Here is a 26,499-nt window from a genome sequence, read left to right as displayed (position 1 = left end):
AATGAAATAGAACAGATCATAAGTTATCAGTGTGCCTAGCAAGAATAAGCATTGTTCCATGAAAATTTTATATTTATGTACATATATATTTTTTAAACATACACACACACACACACACATACACATATTTGTCAGGTGGGAGAGGAGAAAGAAAAAGACAGAGAGAGGGATATAGAGAGAAAATACATGAAAAAACGTTTCCTATTGTGGGTCAAGATCAAGAAAGTTTGAAGCCCAAGGTACCAGGAAGGTGAAGAGACACTGTGTACCGATTCGCTGTATGGACTACAATATCCCTTATTTTGCTAAGGAAGTTTCCTTTCATTCCTTGACTGCTAATAGCTTTTATTTTAAGTAGGTGTTGAATTTTGCCAAATACTCTTTATGTATCTACTGAGGTAATCATAAGATCTTATTCTTCTTTATGTACTGCATAGATGAATTTTTCAACAATGCATTATCTTTGCATTTTTCTCTCTCTAAAAATATTTTTATAGTTATCTATTGTGCCTATGACTTCCAAACTTCACTACAGCCACTGTCCCACACACCACCCATAAGTTCTAGCAGATTCTATACATGCCCAATTTGTCAAGGATGCTACTATATATCCTGACACATTCTGTAAGAACAAAAGAAAAGGCTTATGTTTTGTGACTCTTTATTAAATTCATAAGAGGCCAAAATACCTGCATTTTATTTAGTTAAAAAATCTTTTATAGATATCTTTCCAATTTAAGAACCAATGATCTAATAAGAACTTGTAATGGAGGAGTAAGTCCTACTGGAAAGCTGTATTTTAATTCTGATGTAATAGTGACAATTCTCAATGTTGTTGTGAAGAATTTACATCTACTAAAACTATCTTCATCAATTTGACCTCCACAAAAATGCCTGTCCAGATTACATTCACTTAAGCATTGCCCCGGGAACTTTCATTTGCTTCTTGTGTATTTCTTGTATTTTATTTGCTCATTTTTAAATACTAAAGAAGTTCATATTGCTTGAAAGCAGCCAAATGACAAATATTGCCTTTTCAATGGGCAGTGGTTTTAACTCAACAAATCAGGAAACCAGAACACAGTTTCTTTCAACAAATCCATGTGGTGCCAAGGTTCTGAACAAACTGTTAGCAGACCTTTGACCCTGGAAATCCTGCGGTTTCTTACGTGTCTTACATTTTTCTTGCTGCTTTTTAGGAAAAAAGAAATTTAATTTTGAATACAATAAAAAAATAAAAAAGGATATTTTTTACAAATCGTCTGCACAATCAAAATGTTACCTATAAATTAAGTTTTCCAATAATTTAATCCACACAAATATACAAATGTGTATATTCTCTACAATCACTATTCTTCAACAGTTAATATCAAAGGGAAAAAACTTTATTTTTATAAAAGGCAGTGGAATGATAAAAGAGTAATTATTAAACTTTGCCAACAGACCATCTAGAAAGAAACAAAATTTAGTGACACATCCAATATGAGCAGCTGATAGCACGCCCAGCCCTATTAAGCAACATGTATTCAAACTGTGTATCCCTTCCTCCCTTCTTCCACCCCAGAGCTGGGAGAAGAGGATACACAGGGACAGAATTAACAGAATCCTCATTTATGTAGCCAGAGGCAGAGGGAACCCCAGTGCTAATAGAGAGATGGATTCCTGGTCTTCAAATAGAACAAAGCCATATACTGGCTATCTCTGTGTGTTGGCCCTATGGGTGATAAATTTTTTAACGTCTAGTTTCTAAATTTCCTATAATGGGATGTATTACTCTTATAATGCAGAGAGCTCCAACCAGGCAAAAATCACATATATGTTAGTTTATTGTTTTATCTTTAACATTCGACCAATAAAGAAGACCTTCTAAGTGTCCTTGTAAGTTCTTCCTCTGTTCTTCTCCTGGTGTTGGGGAGGGTCTCCATTTTCCAGAAAGACAAGCAGGATTCCACAATTTGGGGGTTTGGGTCAAATTTTCCTGGGATTTATAAAAATGATACTGGGAGGAGTTTCACAATTTCCCTGATGGCTGGAAACAATAATACTTATTAGGGTCCTCCTGTGTCTAGGCCCATGTCTGGGCACAGCAGAGAGAAATAAACAGTGGTAGAGATGGCCCTATTTGTGAAGAGCTCAATACATAATCAAGGGCATAAAGGAGATAAAAATATTTTAACAAATACAAAGACTGATAGAGTGCAAGAAAAGAAGTCAATGTAGAAGAGGACAGAAGAGTGTTGGAGCCAACTGTGGGTGATCCCTCCAAGATTTCCAGAAGCAGTCACAGTGACATCTTCTCTCTACCTCTAATGCAATTTCTTTTCTCCAAGAGATTAGTAGAAATGGAAATTCTGAAAACACAAAGACATTTTCCTAGTGACCCACAGCAATGCTGCCCAAGCTTGCTGACTCCAGGTTAATACTCTTATTTGGGATAACACTCAAGTTTCACAGGGAAACATATTTTTAGCAAAGTAAGTATGATTTTGACTTATTTGAAAGTTTGTAGTACTTAATGAAAAGTCAACATTTTCTATGAAGTTACTGAGGCTTCCATTCTACTAAACAGGCAGGGGCTGATCTAGGATTAAAAGAGTTCAAGATCTTGAATCTTGCCCAAGTCCCTCATTCATTGCACAAGACTGAAAACAAACAAAAAACTGTGAAAGATAATTTTCTTTTCTTCCTTATTAAAAAATGATACCTTTTATTTTCATTTTAATATCCAAGTACTCAACAGGTCACTTTTTAACTGCCTTCCAGCTTTATGAAACTTCATCATTTACTGTGCATGATTCTGAAGTTATTGCTGGTACTAGAATCTGAGATGGAAATTTTTCTGGAGTGTGCATAAGTGGGAACTGAAGAAATTACACAATTTGAGTCTCAAGGGGAGCTCACAGGAAGCTGCAGCCACATCTCTGACTCTGAGAAGATCACTTTGGTACAGCTGGTATCTCCTAGTAGATGATCTGTGGGACTATAGGCACAGGGAACTCAAGCCAACTGCCAGGCTGGGAACCAAGCTGAGGACCCAAAGTTCATCTGATAGGGCAAAGCTGGAGGGCCCCAGGCCACACAAATCACCTCAGTGCTTTTCCCCTGGCACAAAATTGAAACGCTAATACCAACTTGCCTCAAAAGATCCCTGGTGAGGAGCACCTGATAAGGGTAGATGTCAAATATGGCATAAAGACGAAATTTTAAGAACCTAAAAAACCTAATTTTAAAAACCCAAACCTTAAATCTTACGAGTGGTTTATCTTATCCCACTAAAACAGTGAGAAGAAATTTTACATATCTGCCTTTAGATCATGATGAAGAAAAAGCAACTTGATCAAACTTCTAGGAATAAATCAGCTTGCCACTCTGGTATGTGGATTTGAGCTATCCGGCCAGAGGTCATGGTTCTGAGCTAAACCCAAATTTTGGACAAATTAACAACCATTCCCTCAATGCAGTGATGGTCTCTCTCACGAAATCTCTTCTCCAACTTCCTTTCTGCCTGAACAAATCAGTCCACGCGGAGGCCCTTCCACATATGTTCAAGCCTATCTTTCTACAACCCTCCTAAGTTTCCTGGGAGAACCTGCCTTAGCCAGAGGCACAAACGATGATCCTCTGCTGCTCAGGAGGAGTCTGGGGCCCTTCACTTGATCATCTGAGTCTCTTCATCCGCGTCGTAAAACTCTTCCTCTTCCTCACTCTCACTCCCTAAAGCGCTCTCCTTGCCTGCAGACTGAAACAGGAGAGGAGAAATGGACGGTGAAATGATGTCATGACATCGCTAAAATGAAAATTACTGTCTAGCATTCAACTGACAAACGTAGTTTTACAGCATCCATTTTCCTAAGAATTAGCCCCTAAAGTGTTCTGAGAAAGCTAATGAATCATCGATTATCTTTATTTCTCTGAAAATCAGCTGCTTTGTTTTTCAGCAGTTTCGCTTAGATCTATTTAATCTATTTAACCAGATATTCTTTTTTTTTCCCCAAAAACTATCATCATCCAAGTGGTAGATCTGAATGATTAAGAAAGATACCGCCATACCTGTGGGGGATCCAAAGTCTGTAAAGATAACGCTTCCTCCCCCAGCCTCCGATATGAATACACCTGAAGGTCGGAAAACGTCTCTAGCAATGGACTGTTAAGGGTTTCTGGCAATAATAAACTCAGGAGGCCCGAGGTCAGGCCCGTGGCTCCAAAGACAATGAAGGGTAAAGACCACTGCACGTATTTCTGTAAGGGCAGGGAGGGGAATGCAAGCAAACAAAGACTCAGTATTAGTTTCCTAGCAGCTGATGTCACGATGTCACGATGACTGAAGACCTGCCATGTTTACTGGCCAGTTTACACCTTCCCACTAGAATACACTAGAAACCTCTTCCCTCCCCACAGAGAATTCCTCTGGGAGATCATGGGGTGATTCCTCAAGCACACAGAGATGGGAGTGAGTAAACACAGCAGCTCTGGCGTGTGGACCAGAAGCAGCAGACTGCTTTATGCGTGGGGTGGGTATTGTGGGAGAAGAGGTGGTGGCTGCCTCTGCAGAGGCCAGGCCTCCATGGCCAGAGTTCACAGGGAAGAGGGGCTCAGCTTCCATTCCAGGCGAGTCACTTATAACACAGCGATCTCCACATACTCTTCACATAGGAGACAGCCCAAAATACTTGCTGACGACAAACTTTAAAGTTCTCAATCCTGGGATCAGCTGAACAATCCCAAGTATGCTCACTGATTCACTTAGCACCATAACTGAGAGGCACAGAAGTTAAAGGTATAAACACCCGAAAAAAGAAAAGTCTGGAGAATGCTAGCGTGTACACATTATTTGGAAACTACCTGAATTGAACAGGGTAGAGGGCCAGGGACACCATCACTTTCTTCATAGATCCAAAAGATAATCTCAGGAAAATTTTTTAAATAGTTTCTTTAAATATAAACAGATGCAAAGATAACACAGAAAATGTTCCTTGCAGGATGTTGCTTTGGGGCCTTTCTGAGCTGATTAACATTCTTGAATTCTTGCACAGGAGTTGCTCAGCTTTATCATCTTTTTGGCTTGGGCTTCCAAATTCCACGCATAGGACCACTATTAGTTAGGATGTCCCCTTAGAAAATATTTTCCTGATTTTTCAAAAGTGAAGAGATGATGGAGGAGGAGGAAGAGGGGATTGAGAGGTGGAGAGGGAGGAGGCGGACGGAGAGGAGGGGAGGAGGAGGGGAAACAGCAGGGAGGAGAATCTCTGACCTTGGCCACATACCCGCAAATTCATGTCCAGCACTGTGGGTGTCTTACCGAATTGAGGGGAACACAATGCTCTCACCTCTTTTCAACTTAGCAAGAATCAACAGAGACACAGTGCTGTGTACTACAATATTCTGGGATAGCCACCCCAAGTCAGAGATCTCTAAATACCTAATGTTGGACCCATTTTGCAGAATGGAACTAATATGACTTCTTCCTAAGAAGGGTCTTATGATCTAAGATTAAGCATGAAACGTGAAAGAGAGATTCAGAAAAGGAAGTGTATGGCAACTCAAAGAAAGAAAAGGCTACAATGGCATTTCAGAGACACCCCATACTAGGAATTGGTGAGTAAACTTGCCTGAGGGACGTGCAGTTGTCTACAAACAGGCTCACAGCCTCCCACCAAACCCAGTCACCCATTGACGAGGCCTTGCTGGAAAAGCCATTGACCAGACCAAGCAGAGATACGTGTAGGGCTCCACGGTTCTTTCGCAGAACCTGAACATTTCAAGACTAGACAGGTTTTAGGACTGTCATTTAGTCTACCCTCCTTTCTTTTGACTATGAAATTTAGAAAATGGCAAAAACTATTAGTAGACACACTACTAGGCATATTTCTCTTCTAATTTTCTTTTCCAAATGGTATGCCTCTGGGGAAGGTATTTAACCTCTTTCTGCTGTATTCTTATCTTTAATACAGGGGTAATAATAATGCCTACCTCATATGGTTATTGTGAAGATTACATGAGATGATACATGTGAAGTGCTTAGCTCAGAGCCCAGCACGCAGCAGAAACTTAGTGACTATTCACCAAGTGGCTAACTTATGAATGGGGACAGGAAGGGGCAAGCTGGCACTAGCTAACTCTCCAGTGAACACAGACGAGCTAAAAATCAGAGCTATCAGTGGTAAAAGCATCCTTGGTGAGAATCCATCCACCCTGATGGGTCCTTAATCTAAAAAGCACAAGGTTCACACTTGTATCAGGCATCAAGTGGCACCTGTTCATTATCTCTTTCTACTCAAAAGCACAAGCATTTACAAAGCAGAGATCAAGAAAAACAAAACCAGAAGGTACAAACCAACCAGTGAGGGGATGAAAGGAGCAATAATCCCACCAACTCGGGAGAACATGGAACAAGCGCCAAGCCCGACATTCCTAAAAACATAAGAAAAAGTGAAAAAGAAATCAGTCAGTTCTAGAGGGACAATTTAAAGACCCTGGGGGAGAGTGGGTCCAGAATAATCTATCCCAAAGCAGAAGCGCAGGAGCCTACAGAGCAGTGCTGCCTACTAGAACTTTCTATGATGCTGGAAACGTTCTATAATTGCAGTGTCCAACATGGAAGCCACTAGACACATGCAGCTACTGAGCGCTTGACATGTGACTAGTAAGAATGAGGAACTAAAATTTTAATTTATTTCATTTAATTAATTTAAATTTAAATTGCCACATGAAGTTATTGGACAGTACAGTTAGAGAGGATGGCGTAGAAATGAGCATGCGAACATTTTTTGTCAAATGTTCTAATGGGTTTTGGTGTCTTTGGTCTCCTGTCAGTTAATATAGCCATTGAGAGGCGGGGCTTTACAATCTGAAAAGTCTGCCCACTTATTTAAACTCAACTAATTAACTATTAAAGGGTCAGGCATATAAATAGGAATTGACTGAGCATATATTCTCAGAAACCAAGAACCTTCTTGGGGAGTGTGGGTATGAAAGAGGTGGAAGTGAGAATGACAATGTTGATAGGTAGGGGGACCATAATCATCCTGTTATGCCAGGCTCATCATTCCAAATGCCACCTTCGCTCTCCAAAATGTCCCAGTGTGGGTCATCCCAGCTTTATAGTCAATAGCCAGAGAAAGTAGGTTTTAGAAACAGTCAGAAGACGACTAGCCAAGTGCAGACAATCTGATCTCTTACTGGGGAAGGGCAGAAAGAACCATTAGGCTTCTCGCATGGATAAGGGAAACAGAAGGATCTGTGGGGAAAAGATGGGGAAAGTGCCGGCTGAGGGATCCGGCTGGCCCTCAAGAGGCAGTCCATCCAGCACAGACTAAGCTGCAATCCCTGCCCTTCAAATCTGAGTTTGTTTTTCTGTTTTCAGACTTATTTTATGAGGGGAAACTTGGGATGGAATACATTCTTTTTGACATAAGTGTGTCCTACTTATTAAAAACCACCATTAACAACTAATAGGTAAATCTAGTATTCACTTATTACTATATGGAATTACCTTTTTAGAAATGTGTATATTGTGTGCCAAAATGTAGGCTCTGTGATAACAGGGACCCTGTCCCCTGGTCTGTCATGTGCCTGACACAGAACAGGTGACCGAATAAACGAAGCCCGCTGGAGTAAAAATGACATCCAAGCACTATTTGGGAGATGGGATATGTTTAGTGCAGACTTCGTCTCTCACGATTTACATGAGGGAATTCAGCCCAAGGAAAAGCTCCATCTTCCTCAGCCAAGCAGGCAGAGAGCAGCTTCACAGTTTCTGAACTTGCTTTCTGAGTTGCTGCTGGCCCACCCCAACTATGCTCCAGGTTCAGCAAGAACCATCCCTCGGCTGATGCAAACATCTAGAACAGAATGCAGCTGGACGAAGCAGAAGGCAGCCGTGGCTGCGGCGTACCTGATGACTGTCGGGTACAGCTCAGAGGTGTAGATATAGGCGACGTTAAAGGCAGCACTGATCGTCAGCTTCCCCAGCAGAGACAAGGAACGGCTGTTCACCACTGCAAACACACCTGTGTCTGAGGACAAGTGCAGCACCTGTGAGCACCTTCGCAGAGAAACATTCCTTCAAATGACACATTCATTCTGAGGGAGCAAGAGGCATTAACGCTGATCGCAAACAGCAAAGATGTAGTACATCCAAATTCAAAAGGGTTAGTAATCACACAAATATTTCTCAATGTTTTGGCTATCCCCATGAAATCCCTGAGAGCTCCCTGCAAACTTGTGTACGGCAGTACAGTGAGTTTCATGAAAATCCCACGTTTCATGCACCAACCTTGCCTCTCCTCTTCCCTCCCTTGTTCAATAGTCAGTGATGTAAAACGTGGTGGGCATGAGAAGCCCTGGCACGTGAGAGGAGGAAGTCATGGATACAAGAGGCAGAGGCGAAGTCCGGAGCAACTCTTTTCTTCAGTTTGCATTCCTCGGTGTTCCATTGCGAAGATAAGGAATAAGCCCGTTACATTACCACCAGAGGATATAACGCATTAACGTTCTTTAAAGAACAAGACTCTAAATATGGAACTACTTTTAATGCTTCCTCCTCCCCAACTTCTTACTTGAATTACTAATCAAAATGATATTTGAGTTTCTTAATGTAATATTTTAACATAAAATGCAAAAATATATTTTATGCCACTTCACTTGCCTATCAAAAATACTATCAATTATCCCGTGGTTCTTTTCTTTGTTAACATTATCCTCTCTGGGATCTTACAATTTAATTATTTCCTTTCAAACACATTTAACTTCTCCCCTTCAAAAACCCACTAGCCTCTACCTTCAAAATGACAATTTTCCCCTTCTGAGGAAAAAAAAAAAATCTCATTGACTGTTGTACTTTCTCCCTTCACTATCAAACATCTCCAGTGAGTGACCAACCCTCCATGTGTGCCCTGTAACTCATACAAGCTGGCTTCCAATACCATCCTCCCCTGAAATCCTGCTCTTGAAAGTCAACAGCAATGTCCTAATCACCAAAGTAATTGCCTCTCATCCTCCTTGACATTTCTGCCAAAGAGAACACGCTTGTCCTCTTCCTTGGGGCTGTAGGCATGACTCATATAAACTACTCTTCCCTTAAATAACTCAGATGCAATATCCTCTCCTTCCTTTGACCTCCACTGCCCCTATTTCCTGACCCATTCAATGGGCATGCTTCAGACATTCTCCTGTAAATGCTTCCTTTTCCATCTTGTCTGCCCAAAATATATTTTGTGTTGCCTCCAGCGAAGGCTGGAATCTTGTTTGTATCTGTGTCCCTCCCAGCACCTGTCAGCACGATGCACATTGGTGCTCACTAAACATTTGTTGAACGAGTAAGTGGAAAGGCTACAAGAGAGATATTTAAGCGAAAAGAATCTGTGCTCATGCTCTCTCAGTTTCTGAGAGGGAGGCATACAATACACTCCATTCCAAAATATAAGTTTCACCTTCCTGGCGTGTCTATGAAATAAACCTTTGCCTACTTTAAAGATGGCATCCCGAACCGAGTGGCCCAGGCACTGCCAATCTCGACCATCTGGGCTTTCTCTTCTTTTGCCAGGCTATTTGGAAGAAGATGTTAGCAATTTTAAGTACTGAATATTTTATTTTAAGGCATGAGGCGCTTCGGAAAAAGAATTCTGCCTTTCAGCATTTACCCCAAGATATGTGTCTGGACTTTTGATATCTATCATCTTCAATTAAACCCATAATGAGAGCAAATTAAATTCATCAATTATTTTCCAGAAAACTGAATCAGTCAGGAGAAGGCAGTGGGTGGCACTGAAGCAAACAGAAATGTGCACATTTGCTTGACTGCAAATGATCTTTGGGACTGTTTTCAACCTGTACAGAATGGCATCTTTCAGAACTGTATGGAGACACTCAACTACACCTTTAACAACAGGTTAGGGGACTGCCATCCTGAAAATTGAATTCAAATGGCACCTCACAGAAGGCTTATCATCTCAACACCCACAAGTTCCAAGGCTGGAGAAGTCTCTCACATGGGACTCAGGACACTTCCAGCCGTGACCCATCTGGGGACCGTGGCTCCAGCTGCACGCCCAGAGAGCATTCCCATCAGCCTAACACCTCATCTGATGCTTGAAACTTCTCTCCCATCTTCCTGTCAGTGGAGTCTGAAGTCGCCACTTGAACCCGGGGGAATTCACTTTTTCTTAAGGTAGCCCACATCAATTTCAGACAGCTCTGTTTATTACAAAATTATTTCTTATCCTTTTTGAGACTCCTGCCGGTAGAGCTGCTGGGCTGTTCGTCAACTGGAATTAATGTCAGAAAAGCTTTGCAGCCAGTAGGATGGTTCCCTGGAATCATGACCTTGGTTTTTTATCTGAAAATGAAATCAGATATTATTGGCCATTACCAATGAATGTTCGAAGCGACTGTTTAGAAAAAAAAGTGACTTAAAAGGGAAAATTAGAGTGAATTATCTTTGGGGGAAAAAAAGGGAATTCTCAAAACACTTGTATCCTTCAAGGTACTGAACTCAAGAGGTTATAAGTTAATTCCAATGATGCAGCTACTAAGGACATCGTTTTTGGAACTAGTTATCTGGAAGTTTTCTCAAAGCCCAATTGGGGTCACCAGAACAAAATGTCTCAATGTGTTATAGTTACATTTCACTGACCGAAAATAGTAACATTTCAACTTAATCATTCACTTCATTCACTAGATTGTTTTATAGCAAATTTTTGATTATTCACGTATATGTTAAAAATCCTTAAGACAGCCATAGGCCCTCTACTATGATACACAGGCTGGGCAAAGAACCACAATTCATTTTGCTTCCCTTTGGCTTTTTTTTCCTTCAAAGAAAAATACCATATATGCACAAAGTTACATCACTATAGTTTGACCATTTCTAGAATTTCTCATGCATGAAATAATTTGGTTTGTAGACTTTTGTGTCTGGCTTCTTTTAGTTAGCATAATGCTTTTGAAAATTGCTTTTTACAACATTAAATTACACATGTTGTGTGTATCAGTAATATTTTTTTGAGTAATAGTTCATGGTATGGATATACCACAATTTGTTTATCCATTCCTCTGTTGATGGGCATTTGGGTTCCTTCCAGTTGGGGGCTATTAATAAAGCTACTATGAACATTTGCATCAAAGTCTTTGTGTGCATCTGTTTCTGCTTCTTTCAGGTAAAGCTGAGTCATCTAGTAAGTGAAGTATGCTTCACTTTAAAATAAGCTGCTAACGTTTTCCAGAGTGTCTGTACCATTTGGCATTTCTATAAGAGGTCCAGTTCTTTCTTATCATTGCCAACACTTGGTATGGTCAGTCTCTTTAATTTTAGCCATTCTAATGGGTATGCAGTGGTATCCCATCATGGTTTTAATTTCCATTCCCTAATGTCTAATGATGTTGAATATTTTTTCCCATGCTTATTTACCATTTTTATATCCTTTTGGAGAAGTGTCTGTTTGACTCTTTTATTTTCTTCTCATTCCTGAACTGTACGAGTCCATCTATATTCTGGGTACAAGTCCTTTATCAGGTATATGTGCTGCAAATATTTTTCCCAGTCTGGGTCTTGCTTTTCATTTCCTTAATAATGTTTTTTGAAAAGCAAAAGTTATTAATTTTGATGCGGTCTAAGTTATGAATATTTTTCTTCTTGTGCTTTTTGTGTCCCATTTAAGAAATCTTTGCCTAACCCAAAGTCACTAGGATTTTTCTCCTATGTTCTCTCTTAAAAGTTGTCTGGTTTTTGCCTTGACATTTAGGTTTACCATCCATTTCAAGTTAATTACCGCAGATGACGTAATGTACAGGTTGAAGTCAAATCTTCTGCCTATGGTTATCCTATTATTCCAGCACTGTTTGTTGAAAAGACTATCTTTTCCCCACTGAAGTGACTTACTTTGTCAAAAATCAACTGACCATGCGCCTTCTTTCTATGTATGTTATGACTGAAGAAAATATTTTCAAAAGGCGAATAAAATCTCAACCCCCTCAAAAAATGAAAGAAAAATCAATTGACCACGTATGTGGGTCTATTTCATACTCAATTCTGTTTCATTATCTATACATCCATTCCTATGCCAATATCATACTGTCTTAGTTAATGTAACTTTGTAATAAGTTTTAAAATCAGATAGGGTAAGTCCTCCAACTTTATTTGTCTTGACAAAAATTACTTTGAATATTCTAGATCATTTGCATTTCCATTAAAATTTTAGTATTAACTTGTCAGTATCTATCAACAAAAGAAGCCGGCTGGAAATTTTATTGAGACTGTGCTGAAAACAGATCGATTTGGGGAGAAGTGACATTTTAAACTATTTTCTGATCCTTGAGCATGGTAATCTTTTCATTTATTTTATTATTATTATTACCACCAATTCACTTATTCATTCTTCTTTAATTTCTCTCATCAATGTTTTATTTTATAGTTTTCTATAGGTCTTATACATATTTTATAAAATCTCTCTCTATTGCATATTTTTATTAGAAATGGTATTGTTTTATTTCAATTATAAAATGTTTGTTGCTAATATAGAGAAATAAAATTGTGTGTCATGTGACTCTGCTAAACTCATTTATTAAATCTAGTAGGTTTTTTGTATATTCCTTAGGGTTTCCTATGGAGACAATTAGGTAGTCTTATGAATAAAGACATTTTACTTCTGCCTTTACAATTTGGATCCCTTTAATTTCTTTTTATTGCCTTAATGTATTCACTAGTAATTTCAGTACAATGCTCCATAGAATTGGAATGCTCCATAAGAGTGGATATCTGCGCCTTTTCCCTGATCTTAGGGAGTAAGTATTTAGTTTTTCACCATTAAATGTGATGTTAGCTGTAGGTTTTCCCTTAATGCCTTTTCTCAAGTTAAGGAAACTCCTACTTCTAGTTGCTGATAGTTTTTGTAATGAACGGGTGTGGAATTCTGACAAGTGCTTTTTCTACTGGCATTGAAATAATCATATGCTTTTTCTTCTTTTTTGATCTTTTAGTATGGTGAGCAAGACTGATTAGGTTTGAATATTAAACGAACCGTACATTCGTGGGAAAAACCCTGCTTGGTCATGAAGTAGTACCCTTTTTATACATTGCTGGATTCAATTTGCTAATATTTGGTTAAGGATTTTTGCATCTATATTAATGAGGGATATTGGTCTATAGTTTTCTTGTTATGTCTTTGTTTGGTTTTAGTATCAGGGTAATTGCTGGCCTCACAGACTATGTTAGGAGAGTATTCCTTCCTTTTTATGTTCTGGAAGAAAGTGTAGAATTGGCATTATTTATTCCTTATGTGTTTCATAAAATTTATTTCTACTGATATTTCTCCTGGTTGTGGGAGGAATTTTCCTGCTTATTTGCACTCCTGGTAATACTGACTGGACGTCATACATTGTGCATGTTACATTGTTAGGTGCTGGATTTTATTGTATTCCTTTAAATATAGTTGCTCTTTGTTCTGGGATGCAGTTAAGTTACTTGGAAGCACTTGATCCTTTGAGTTTTTTTAAGCCCTTTCAGGGCAAGCAGAGAGCAGCCTTTAGAGTCGGGCTCCTCTGACCCAGGTCTCTACCCAATGCTCCATGTCTGGCTGAAGGGAACACAGACGAGGTATGGCCCTAGGTTCTAAGAATTGTTCTGCCTGCTCTTTGCGGGTGGTCCTCTCCTGCATGAGGCAGTTTCCTCAACTGCGTGCGTAGCTCAGTAAGCAGCCACAGCCTCAGAGCCCTTCTGCAGATCTCTGGAGTTCCTCTCTGTGCATCTTACTCCTCTCCAGTATTTTGACCAGTAAATTGCAGCCATCTTGGCCTTCCCAGACTTCAATATCTGTCTCCACAATTCAGTAAGAGCACCAGGATTGGCTGGGCTCCTCTCCCTGCACTGTGGCTTGGACACCCTGAGCTCAGGCACTCCTGGGGGCACACTTTGCTCTTTTCCCTTCTCTCAAGAAGCACTGCCTGTCCTGTGCAGCCCGTTGTCCAATGTCTGAAAATCAACATTTCTTACATTTTTTTTTTTTTTTTTTAAAGATTTTATTTTTTCCTTTTTCTCCCCAAAGCCCCCCAGTACATAGTTGTGTATTCTTCGTTGTGGGTTCCTCTAGTTGTGGCATGTGGGACGCTGCCTCAGCGTGGTTTGACGAGCAGTGCCATGTCCGCGCCCAGGATTCGAACCGTCGAAACACTGGGCCGCCTGCAGCGGAGCGCGCGAACTTAACCACTCGGCCACGGGGCCAGCCCCGACATTTCTTACATTTTTGTCTGGTTTTACAGTTGTGTAAAGCAGGAGGAGAGCTGGTTGCAATTACTACCATGGCCTGAAGTTAAAGTTCCCATAGCATTTTGTTGTCAGTTCTCATATGGTACCATCTGTCGTTTTGGGGTTTGTTTGTTTTTTTTTTTGAATCACTCATTTCCCTCACCAGATTGTAAGCTTTCGAAGACCAAGAACTAGGTCTTGTTTGTGAATAGTAGCCTGTATATAGTCGGCCCTAGAGAAGGCCAATGAGTAAAGAATGGGCACACTGAGGTTGAGAAAAGAAATGAGATATAAAGCTTCTACTGTAGCTAAGTCTGAGGACGTTCCCCTCAACTGCAAAACTTGTTTACTGGGTCGTGTGCTGGGACTTCCCAGTATTCACATTCTCTGGCAGGGCCACAACTGCCAGAAACCTCCTTGCCCAGTGTCACCCTGACAACCCAGGTTCTTGAATCCTGGCCAATTTCCAAAGGGCCGCCCACCGCAGAGTTCAGAGCCAGCCCTGATTGGGCAGCGTGGGTCCTCCAAGGCTACAGCTTCACCATTTGCTATAAATACTTTGGTCCTAAAACCCTAACAGGGCAAAAAAGTATTTCTAAGAGAGCACTGACTTTAGAGTCAGAAAGACCTGAAATCTGAATCCCAGGTGTGCTTCTTACTCGCTGTGGAACCTTGGACAAGTTGTTCGACCTATCTGAGCTTTAGTTTCCCAAGGAGGATAATATGTAATACCATCTGCATATGAAGAGAACTCAGCACATAATCAACACTTAATAAATGGTAGTCAGTATTTTGGCTTAACTGGGATCCTTCAAGCAAGGAGAGAGATCAGGCAAAATGTATGTTGACCAATCTGTGGAAAAAGTTAGTGGCCACCTGGTAACATTACCCGCAGGGGAGAATATTAACTTGGAGGCCAACCCAGTGTGCAAATATGTACTGGACAGGACACTTTTGTCTAATAATTATAAACCACAGGCTGAGGAATGACAAACAATTTATTTTCCAGCTTACTGGCTGACTCCTCTAGAGGTATGTACCTTTATGTCTGTGTCTCAGACACAGGGAACCACATCATAAATAGATGCTAAAAAAAAGTTGGTGGGTAGAGGGGCACCTAAATTGGCAGAAAGGAGAGAATGAATGCATATTTGGTGGAAAAGTGAGGGCAAATGAGCCTAAACAGCAATGAGAAAATGAGTGGATCCAAGCTCACACAAGATGTTAATGGAATTTTTCAAACTACTAGGTCTCTTAATATGTATTTATCAGAACTTTCGTAACATGTAGCTTAAAGCTCAGAACTTTCAAAAAATTGAGATTTAAAAGACAGCCATCAAAATATTTTTAAAAGTAAATATGAAAGGTTCAAAGAAAGCTTCAGGAACAAATTTTTTTAGCTCAAAGAAGAGAAGATTCAGGAATAGCTAGATGACTCTCTGACAGTAGAGAAAGGATTATGCAAAAAAAAAAAAAGTGGCCATCTGTTCTCTATCTCTAGTGATGAATAAAATGAAAGGAAATGGGCTCAGCTGTAGTGGAAGAGGATCATTCTAACATTCTAATAGTTATTAAAAATAGAAACAATTTGCTAAGGGACATTATGGAATTTCTTTCCCTGGAAATCTTCAAAAATAGACTAGACGTGCACTTTTCTAAGTATAATAGAGGCATCAAGTTCCTGAGGCTCATTTGTCAAGTGTGTAAGATATTCTGCTACACTATGTTCTTACTCAGTGTCCACCAAGGACACACTCGACAAGGGGTTCAAGCTGCTCTCTTAAAGCAGACTGGAAGTGAGCAGAGAGTGATGACTAGTCTGGATGGGAGACCACAAATCTGTTTTCGGTTTGGGTATTTGTAGAAAGGGCCATGTGCAGAGTCCTAGGGCGCTGGTTACCTGGAGTGTACAGATATGTGGGGGGGGGAGACATTAATTGGCCTGGCTTGCAGAGGTGTGATAGGTTACAGATGTGCTTACAGTGATAATGAAAAGTTTTTCTCTATGTGGTGACAAATAGAACACTGGACTATTACAGGTAGAAAACAAATGAATTTCCCAGTTGTCTATGAAAAACAAAATTGCTGAACCTAAAGCCCCACTGATTTGAAGCCCATTACTGTCTTGTCCAGAAAAACAGAACTGGGCACTGCGTTCTGCAAGCCCATGACCGGGCAACGGCTGAGGAGGTTCTCCTTCTCCCAGCACTAGCAGAGGCAACTATTTGCTTAGAGAATAAGAGAGAGGCAAACGTGCTGAATTCTCCAGTTTCCATGATTCCATGAAAATCACTCCAAGGCTGTTCTAAATATTGGATAAAATCCAAACTAGTGAACAATCCGCACTCCGGATTCAAGGCACAGAATTTCAGGTGGCAACCAACAGCACAGCAGGGGTGGTGGAGGGTTCCAGAACTAGGACACGTGGCCTTGGAGTCTTCAGTGAGACACTGGTACAACTGAACATCCAGGAGAAGCTGTTACCAAGGGAGCATTTAATACAAGATGTGCGTTGATGGGAAAATGAATTCTTTAGCTGCATTTTTAGTAGTTATCAAAACTCTATGGTAAACCATCTCACAATGATACCCCTGGAGTACAAGCTCCATTATGGAGCCCTGGCAAAATCCAAAAGCCCCCAAAACTGGGCTTTCGTTGTACCATATAGCCCAGTAGCAGACAGTCAGTGATGATCCCCTCCTCATTGTCAAAAATCACTTCCAAAACCAGTTCTGAATGTGATCGATAGCTGGCTTGCCTCAAGTGTGCTAGTCCAAAAAAAACGGTTGAGAATCAGCACTGTCCACAGAATTTCTATAGGGGGTAGAAATGAGGTTAGATAAGGATGCCTTTTTTGAAGTTGTTTGTAGACCAAAGCTACAAATATACAAAAGTACCAAAGTTTCCTAAAGATGTTTTATTCACACATTATATAAGACTGAGAAAATGTCAACTGTCACCAACAGTAAAGATTATTCTTACTGTTGCTGCTGTTATTGTTACAGGGCCTTGGGAGTACTGATGGAGACGTGGGGGTGCCAAAGCCGCCTTTAAGAACCAGCGGCTCTGACCTCCAGCCCTGCGATTGGCTGGAACGAGCGCAATCTGCAGCCTTGGATGGAGCTTCTTCCGGGGCAGAACTAAACAGTCCTCATCATCATCAAATAAACAACTCTAACATCACCAGTGCTGCAGCCCAGACACCCCAGATGGTAGCTTAATTGCCTGAAAGAATTAATAGTGCACCTCTAAGCACATTATTCACCCAGAGAATAGTTTAGGCAATGGAAAGAATCTGGCCCATTATACCCCACACAATAGCTAAATAATATGCAATCACAGAAATGAAGCATGGCATATGGTAATCTCTCTACGAAATTGAGATTCATTGTAATAAAAGTGCTGTTCAAAACCCTCGTGTAGAAATTTGAAAAGCATACCTTTCTTTTCTGGAAGGAACATTACAATAAGACAAGCCAGTCCTCCCAGGCATAGAAATGCTGCTAATGTCCGCTTCCGACCAAACCTAAATAATAAGAAAGCAGACATTTCTCTTGAGAATCTTATAAATCCATCTGCTTCTTCCCTCTAACCTTCCTTTTTAAATGCCCTCAGTTTCATTATATATGCTCATCTTTTCTTAAGGAGTGAGTGGTAAATGTGACTGACCAGGACATAAAATAAATAACCATCATGAAACAAAGGAAGACTTGCTGGATGGCAGGATTAAATGATGTGTGCAAGAAAAGAACATAGCATCATTCTATCTATTTCTATGAGTATTTACTATGTCCCAGCACTGTTTTAAACGCTTTCTGTCTATTACCTTAATCCTAATAATAAGCCATAAGGCAGGTACTGTTATAGTCTCCATCATCTAGAGAATGAATCTAGCTCACTTCACTTTCTGGTTACTTGTCTCTTAAGCAGTTAAAATTTTAAAAACTGTCCAACAAGCTTCTCTCTCTTAAAACTACAAACAGAAAAAAATTTCTTGTTAGTATGGCAGAATTAAGTGAAACGTATTGCACACTTTATTGGGACAAATAATTTTTAAATAAGAGGTCTAGACTTGGAAGAAAGATATTAACATTCATAAGCCTCCCTTTCCTAGGGGCCTACAACTTGCAGGTCCTGTATTAGGAAGTTCAATATTACTTGTAATTTTTATAACAGTTTTGCCAGCGGAATTTTATAAGCCCTAGTTTAAGGATAAGCACCTGGAGGCCTAGTGAGGGAACTTGTCCAAGTCATAAAACTAACATGCGGCTGAGCCTAGATTTGAATTCAGGTCTGCCTGACCCCAAAGGTGGCACTCGTTGCCTCTGCTTCAGATTTTAATCCTGACTGTAGTGGTGGTAGCTGAGGGACAGGAAAGGATGTGAGTCTCCAGGTCATTGTGCTTAATTTAAGTCACTATCAAATGGCTTTCAAGTGACAGGAACCATGCTAGGCAGGCACCAGGGATGGAAAGACACACAGCACATTCCCTGGATAGCATCCTTCTAACGCTTTAACGGATCATCAGAAGTGTGCACAGGAAGCTGTAACAGCACAAATGAGGGGTGTGCGGCACATTGGGGATGCTGGGGACAGAGTTCTGAATATGCTGCCTGACTCAGCTCTTGGACCATGAAGAGCATAAGCTCAAGTCACTAACAGAGGCATCAGCAGAGGCAAGTGGGACTACCCCCAGAAAAAAGCCTTCGATTAAACAGAAGCCAAATCTGCCCTTCGAAATGCACTAAGCTCAATACCCATGACCACAGCCACCAAGTGCACTGCTAAAGGGATGCTGCTGTTACTAAAATGATGATTGCTGGAGAATGAGAAATGGCACAATCCAACTGACTTCTAGCTCACACAGAATGGGATTTTGAGTTGCGTTGGTCAAGGGCTTAATTACAGAAGTAATCTGAGAAAATTGAGGAAAGGGGGATCTATAAAAGAACTTTTACAAACTATTTCAAAACAGTGCTCATTGACGAAGAGCAGCAAAAGCAGGATATATTCTCAACAAAGTCAAGTGGGTCTTCAGAGGCAGGAAGAGGCTTCCCAGTTCCTTCAGTTCTCTGTGCTGTGTAAGAACTTCTAAATGACAGTGATCGGGGGGATGGAGTTCCATCTACACAGAGCCAATAATCCTATCTGTTGGGATGAACGATTACACAGAGACTCCTCAAAGACCTTCAGGTGGTAATTAATGCCTTTGAATACCAGACTCAAAATCTATACAAAAATTTGTAAATATGAAACCCAAGAAATACTGTATTAAAAAATGAATTCTAACTGTGTTTGGTCTGAAAAGAATTCTAATCACTGTGGAGTAATTAGCAGATACTGCATACGGACAGAGACAATAATATTTAGGTATTTATGTATATAAGAGAGTGTGTGTGCATTCTATATGGTGCACTTCATATTCATCTATACTCACCATTTTTGGTTAATCAAGTAGATGCAGAGAGGATAGGATGGGATCTCTATGAGGCCAGACAGGGCCAGGTTGGCATAAATATTTCCACCAAGATCCCCTGCACTTAGAGTCAGGCCATAATAGACCAAGCTGCACACAAACCTACAATTGGGGGTAAAAGACAAGAAGGACAATAGAAAAAGCACATAAGAATTTGCCATAGAAGATTCAAATACTGGTTCAATATAATGCGATCTGTCTTAACCAATAAGCTTGGCTCTCTCACTAACATTTCTATTCTAATCTAAATTTCTATACTAGGAAAAAACAAAGGGGCCTTGGAAATGATTCATCTAGATGCTATATAAAGCAAATGAGTGGCTAGCCACTGGAAGAGGAAAGACATTGTGCTTTCATCAAGCATTTCTGTGTTTAATAGAAGACAATGACTCTATTCTTACTTAATTCCACAATTTATAGAAGACTTGCCTTAGGTAACTGTTGTGATATTATCAAAATGACTCTAGAAAAGAACTCCCCTGGAGAAAGCCAACAGAGGATGGTGTTGAGAACATGGGCTGAGAAGTGACTGGATCGTCAGTGGGTCACCTGCAGGCCAGAAATGACTGACACTCCAACCCCCGACCAGGTTCTCAACCCCATCTGGCATTCAGAAGGTGCATAGGCTGCAGACACCTAGAACAGGAAAGAGAAGACCAGAGCCATGGCAGAGGCAGGATCCTCTAGGGGGGTCAACTGGGGAAGGGCTCTTTGAAAAGCCATTCACTGATTTATGCCTACTGTGGCTGAAACATTGAGGGAGCACCTCCTGGGTGGCAGGCACTATGCTGGGCACTGAGCCTACCTCCCACAGTCTGAGAACTAAGGAGCCCAGGAACTGAGCCAAACGAAGTGCCTCCTGAAGCTCCCAGTTAGGGCTTCCTCAAGCAGAGTGAAGGGAGTAACGGGAACTTCTGTGCCTAGGAAACTGCATTATAAAAACAAAACAGAACAGAGCCAAAAAATAAAGCCCTGAAACTAAGCTTTACTAATATATGGATACATTTTGTAAACCTCTATAAATTTGTAAATTTCTATAGAAACACTTGGGCTTTGGAAGTTCACCAGTTTTTCTGTTTTTCCAATTCACTCTGACAAGTGTTTATCAAGGGGGAGTTTCCATTTGCTTCCCTTAGAAAAAGTCCAATAAGAGGTGGCTATGACGAGATCAAACAGGAAAGGAAAAGCTATACTTCTATCTCTGCCAAAACGGTGAATTGGGCCAAGTGCCCTGGGCTATTAAGAATGGGCTACAGTAACCAAGGAGAGGGATGGGGAGGAGGGCAAGAGGGAGCCACGGAGCTGGACTGCTTCATGTTCATCCCTCTCTGGCAAATGAGCCAGGGGCAGTAGCTACTTCCCATTACTCCTTATTGGGTGGAGCTGTCACTCGTATACTATGGACAATGAGCAATGTTGTAGTCAGGACATCACACGTAAGGATGCAAGGTGACACTGAGTCGTCTGTTTTCCCTGTCCTCTAGCACCTTGCCTGTAAGCAGCAGGCTAAACTAATTTAAACCTATGCAGTTTTCCAAAATATTTTAAAAATCCTTTCTATCTGCAGTGGAGACCTCCTCTGACATAATGCTATTCCCAATGTGTTGTATGTGTTAGTGTGCGTCTACTCTGCATTTAAAATAGAAATCCCAATGAAGTAATTCCAGCCAATAGGTGTGAAAACACACATACCTATTTAAACTGAGTTGTGATGGTATCAAGTTGGGCACAAATAAACAAAGCCAGTTTAGGACACCACAGGAATTTAGCTACCAGCTGGTGGTGAGAGAGAACGGGGAGAGCATGGGCAAGGAAGGCTGATGGTCCCAAGGTGGGAACTCTGCTTGCAAGTTTCCTTGATGGCAGAGCTGATCATTGGGATGCATAATTACAGCTATTAAAATCATTTCAATCCTCTTTATGGGCCCCAAACAAAATTTAAAATGCTTGCATAATATTTAACAGTATATTTAGGGCATCAAAGAACTATTTAAAAAGGCACTACTGTGGGAAATAAACAAAGGAACAGATGTTAAACACAGAGGTATAATTTTACTCCCCAGTTAAGGCTTTCTTCAATGACAGATCCACAGAAAAGACTGTAGAATTTTATAGCGTCTTCAAAAAGAACGGCAGCATGTGGAACGACACTGTCTCTATTATCATGTGTTTTAACACTCTGAGCCCAGGGGGAAGAAGTTTATTTGAGAAGAGCTCCTTTGGCTGTGTAAGATATAAAATAAACAGGGACATTCTCCCTGGCTCTAAGTCTAGTTTGTTCATCTGTTTTTTATCCCCCAAAGGTCAGAACCCAAAAGTTAATATGCCTCGAAAAAATTAAAAACTTAAAAACAAGAAGTAGAGAATCTCTAAGAAGTCGGTGCTTCCTTCAAGGTAGAGGGTTTGACTGACTGTCTATATGACATGCATTTGCAGAGTTTTATGGAGTCCTAAGTACCTGAACAAATGTTGTAAGTTTATTAATTCACAGTAGGAAGAACCTCAAATTAGCAGCTTCTAGGCTGTGTTGCCAGGTTTGGCTTTTAAAGGTTCCCTTAATCTCCATGCCTCCAAGCTTGTGCCCTTTGTTCAACATTTATTATGCATCTGTGACATTCCAGCACTGTGCTGGCTCTGTGGGAAGGTGGCAGTTGGTGTGACCTGGCCCCGACCATACAGGTAGCAGTCAGTACTTGGTTGGGTAGGAAAACAGAATCATGATACAGAAAAATAACTTTGCAGTTTCTTATTCTCAATCTACTGTTCTTTTTAGCTTTATATATAAGATCGCGTTCATATAAAATTACCCTCATTTATCCCCACATGAAAATGTAAGTTTTCATGCAGCCTTCATGGCAAACACATACAAACCAACCACAGCACAAGAGTCCTTTAAGCCAGTAAGTATGATGTTCACACCCAATACTGGACCAAATACATCTATGGCACCCTAGCAGAACGTACGACACTACAACATACGTGCATCTCACAAATTCTATGTATTGCCCATACATTTCTCCCCTTTCCACAACTTTATTATCTGAATGGAACCATCTTGAATCATTCAGTGCAATTTATGTTAATCCTGAGAGCATTTTGAGAGGCAGGCTGGAATATGCTAAACCAGAAAATCAGGTTCAGAGAGTGCTAATTCATTCATTCATTCATCTGCATGTGTGGCTTTGAGTCGGTCATTTTACACTCCCAGGATCCATTTGTACAAGGATAACATTTAGCCCCCCCTAGTGAGTGAGTGTGTGAGAAAGCCACTCAAAATGTGGCACAGTGCATTGGGTTAGAATGTGCTATCCAACTGCTTGATGCCAAAACCAAAGGTACGTATATTTTTAAAGTCCTATTTAGAAACTCTTCTGTTTCTGATATGCTTGCTTGCTTTCCTTTTTGGGGTGGGGGGACTTAAATATTTACATGAACTACCTCATGAGCAAAGACATGTTTCTGATGACTACTTACTCAAGTTCAGTCAACCTGTGGTCAGGCACCATCACTTCCTCATTGAGATAGGGAGGGTGCCGTGAAAACAGAGGTGAGCGCAACACCAGTCACTAAGGGTTGGGGGCCTTGTTTTTGTGTAAACAACCTCATGCTGACAAAAGAGGTAAAATCTTCTGTAACCCCTGAAGAAGGAGCAGATTATCAATAGACTTTTAGCAATCTTAGTTGAAGATCAACAAAACACCCCTTAGCTATAATTACCAGATGAACATCAGGGTCAGAGTGTGCCCCAAGAGGATCCGGTAACGGAACAGGTCCAGAAAACTTCCGGTCTCCTTGCAGCTCCTGTTGGCCGGATGTGTTAGTGAGAACGTACACTTGAGCTTGCGGTTCCTCTTGGCAATGAGGTACAGAGCTGTTTCAGCCTCACTCAGTCGACCCTGGGAGTATAACCAACGAGGGGATTCAGGAATGAATCTGAAAGAGATGTCATTAAAGGCTGTATATTCATACACGTACGTGTGCACAGGAAGGAGACAATTCACCCACGCAGTACACGGATTCCCTCACCACAACCGGATTCCACGTGAGGTTGAAAACATGACTCTCCCAACGACATACAGAAGAACGAGAGGGGGGACTTTCAACAGCATGCCAACGTTCAACGGTGGCCTACTTTATGAACGGAAACCAAGAACACGCTTCCAAAACAGCAGAGGAAAAGGTAAACAGTACGCATTTCCTTTTAAGCCAATTCTAATATCTGAACGGCAAGTGAAGTCTATAATACTGAATAATACAAATTCTTCATAAAGCATAATCAGAACTATGGCTCTAAATCATAGCCAAGTGTTGTCAGAATAATACTGCAGAGTTGGTAGGTTTTTTTAAGTTCTGAAGAAGTCTCACAGAGAAGATAAAAATCTTTATTATCTCATCAGAAAAAATAAATTTTTAAAAAAGTGGTTTTAACATAGTGATATGTTCTTAAGAAGGGAGAGATTATTCTAAGACTAAACATAAAAATCAAACAGGGTTGATCACATCTTAGCTACTTTTGACCATTTACTGCTTCAAAATACACCACTCAGCTGACACTCGGGCTTTAATAATACCCCGAGGCTATTTCCTGAGCCCCCAAGACCTTAAAGAATAAAGGTTATTTTCTGGTTAACTTTCAGTTACAAAACAATAGCTATTTTCTAATATGACTACAAAGGATTGAACATTTATATCACCACTGATATCTCCCAACAGTTTCAAGACTCAGACATTGTGCATCTTTTCTCCTCTTCACAGTTCTGCATACACTTTTAGAGGACTTTTCAACGACAAAACTGTAGCAGGAACGCGGAAACCGTGTTTACTAAACACATCAAATACCTTTTGATCTAACTTGACATTATTTGCCTAAAATGAAACTTGTACAAATAATATTGGCTATTTAGAATTCACCATGCCTTTCAGTAAGGATAGTGAATTGACAACAAACATCACAGAATTTGGAACTTCACGGACAGCCAGTCTGTCAACAACTATGTACTGAGCACTTGCATTTTGTATCGAGCAAACAGGTGCTGAGAATAAAGACCATGGAAACAAAAAGTCAGGGATTTTCCCAGGAGTTTTGCTACCAGGGAAAGAATATTCATGCACACCATTTGATTGTCAGCAAAAGCAGGAACAAAGGCCTTCTACAACATCCTGAAAAATCCCTTCATTTTTTCTTCGTTGCCATTTGATTATCATTACTGATACACAAGTAAATCATCAAGCGACATGTTGTTCTGCTGGAAGTTCGTTCTGCTGATCGTCAGTTGGATCAACTGGCCCTATTCACAGGGTGTGTATGAAGGACCACGTAAACTACTCGATTAAGTCTAAATACAAATAAAAAGAACAGAAGAGAGGACTTCGGTGATGAATATACAGCATACACTCGGGAAAAATAAGTGAGATACTAGAAAGTCTATCATAATAAAAATTACAACTGAGGACGACTGGGAGGACTGAAAAGGAACCAACAAGGAAATAGCCAAGATATTAACAGTGACGATCTTGGGGTGATTTAAGTCATTCCCCTCCTCCCTAATCTTCTCTGTGTTTTCAGAATTGTTTATATGCAATAAACATTACTTTATAGCTTTATAAATCACTTTTAAAGATGATATTTGAGAGATATTCAGGCTTTGGAAATCTGATTCCGAATTAATAAAACTATTTCTACTTGGGAAAAGGTTTATGTTGATTACACAAACTTAGGACCTGATACTGCTCCACATCTTGAGAAGCCAATACGCTTACTTGCACAAAGTCTCGCCTAGGTGCCAATGGACAGACTGGGGAACAAGAGTTCCAACACATGAAGATTATGCACACAAAAGAGTAACATGTTTTCAAAAGAAAAAGCAAGCCTTTGAACACAATGCCTTCTTACAGCGCTGTGGTCACCTTCAGAGGCTACAGGGATAACTTAACAATGTTGCCTCTGCTCAACATGTTCTGTAAATTTCTTAAAAGGTGGAAAATCTTTGTAAATCAAGGGAGCACTGATTTTTAAAATAAAACTACTCGAATTCAAGTATTGTGAAAATGAGGAATTTTTAAGCTAAGTTGTGTTTCTAGTAAAGCAAACCAACAAGGTATGACTCTAAAATAATGTGACTTTTTCTTATGTTGCTGATGGTTAATGCTGAAGGCAAGTTCCAAATGTTTTTGTACCAACATTTGTCCGATAGATACTAGATACGCAGGATCTACTGTGGGGAAAGCCCCGCGCTCTGGTGCTGGGGGAGATGTAACGAAGCAAAGAGCCTGCTGTTGTCAGAGTTCCTGGTGTACAGAGACTCCAGCGTGAGGCAGAAATCAGAGGACCACTCGGAGGGTGCACATTCAGTGCCGCAGGATTCAGAAAAGAAATCGAATGACTTGTAGCTGGAGGTATGATCAGGAAAAGCGTGGAGGGGGTGACACCAGAGGAAACCAGAAGGTTATTAATTAAATGAGAGGAAATGGAGAAGGGCTTTGAAAGAGCAGGCACAGCACTGAGTGGGAGGCAGAGAAGCAGACAAGCAGGTGTACAGTGGGCACAACAGCAGCTTAGTGTGCCTGGAACACAGAGCACGGGGGACGGGGTGGGAGAAAGTTAGGAAGATAAACTGCAGCCCAACAGTGGGAAGCCTCACATTCCAGGCCTAATAGAATAAATATGTATTTCAATTTTACAGGGTCTTTTCCCTCTTCTTCCTATTTTTCATGACTTGAATTCATTTCCCATTGAGGATGTCTCCACCTAGCACTAAGCAGTATCAAACTGGGACCACACATT

General features: G+C 40.6%; 1 protein-coding gene across 4 annotated transcripts in view; it reads right to left on the bottom strand.

Moving 5' to 3' along the window:
• Positions 1-205: 205 nt before the first annotated feature.
• SLC22A15 (solute carrier family 22 member 15) overlaps positions 206-26,499 on the bottom strand; it is a 74,514-nt gene continuing 48,220 nt past the window's right edge. Inside the window, exons 6-13 of one of the 4 annotated variants that reach the window (XR_006885953.1) lie at positions 23,433-23,648; positions 19,677-19,817; positions 17,680-17,765; positions 7,895-8,015; positions 6,339-6,411; positions 4,051-4,239; positions 3,594-3,739; positions 206-2,642 (exon numbers count right to left, since the gene is read on the bottom strand). Coding sequence is in view for 1 of the 4 variants with exons in the window: in XM_046645031.1 (XP_046500987.1) it covers positions 3,650-3,739; positions 4,051-4,239; positions 6,339-6,411; positions 7,895-8,015; positions 17,680-17,765; positions 19,677-19,817; positions 23,433-23,648 (916 nt within the window). In the remaining 3 variants the exon portion in view is untranslated. Of the gene's footprint in view, positions 3,740-4,050; positions 4,240-6,334; positions 6,412-7,894; positions 8,016-17,679; positions 17,766-19,676; positions 19,818-23,432; positions 23,649-26,499 lie in introns of all 4 variants that reach the window. The other 3 variants (XR_006885954.1, XR_006885955.1, XM_046645031.1) reach the window with 3 other exon arrangements.

Source organism: Equus quagga, chromosome 18, assembly GCF_021613505.1.
Source record: "Equus quagga isolate Etosha38 chromosome 18, UCLA_HA_Equagga_1.0, whole genome shotgun sequence".
Classification (NCBI taxonomy): Eukaryota; Metazoa; Chordata; class Mammalia; order Perissodactyla; family Equidae; genus Equus; species Equus quagga.
This window is presented reverse-complemented; position numbering and strand designations above follow the sequence as displayed.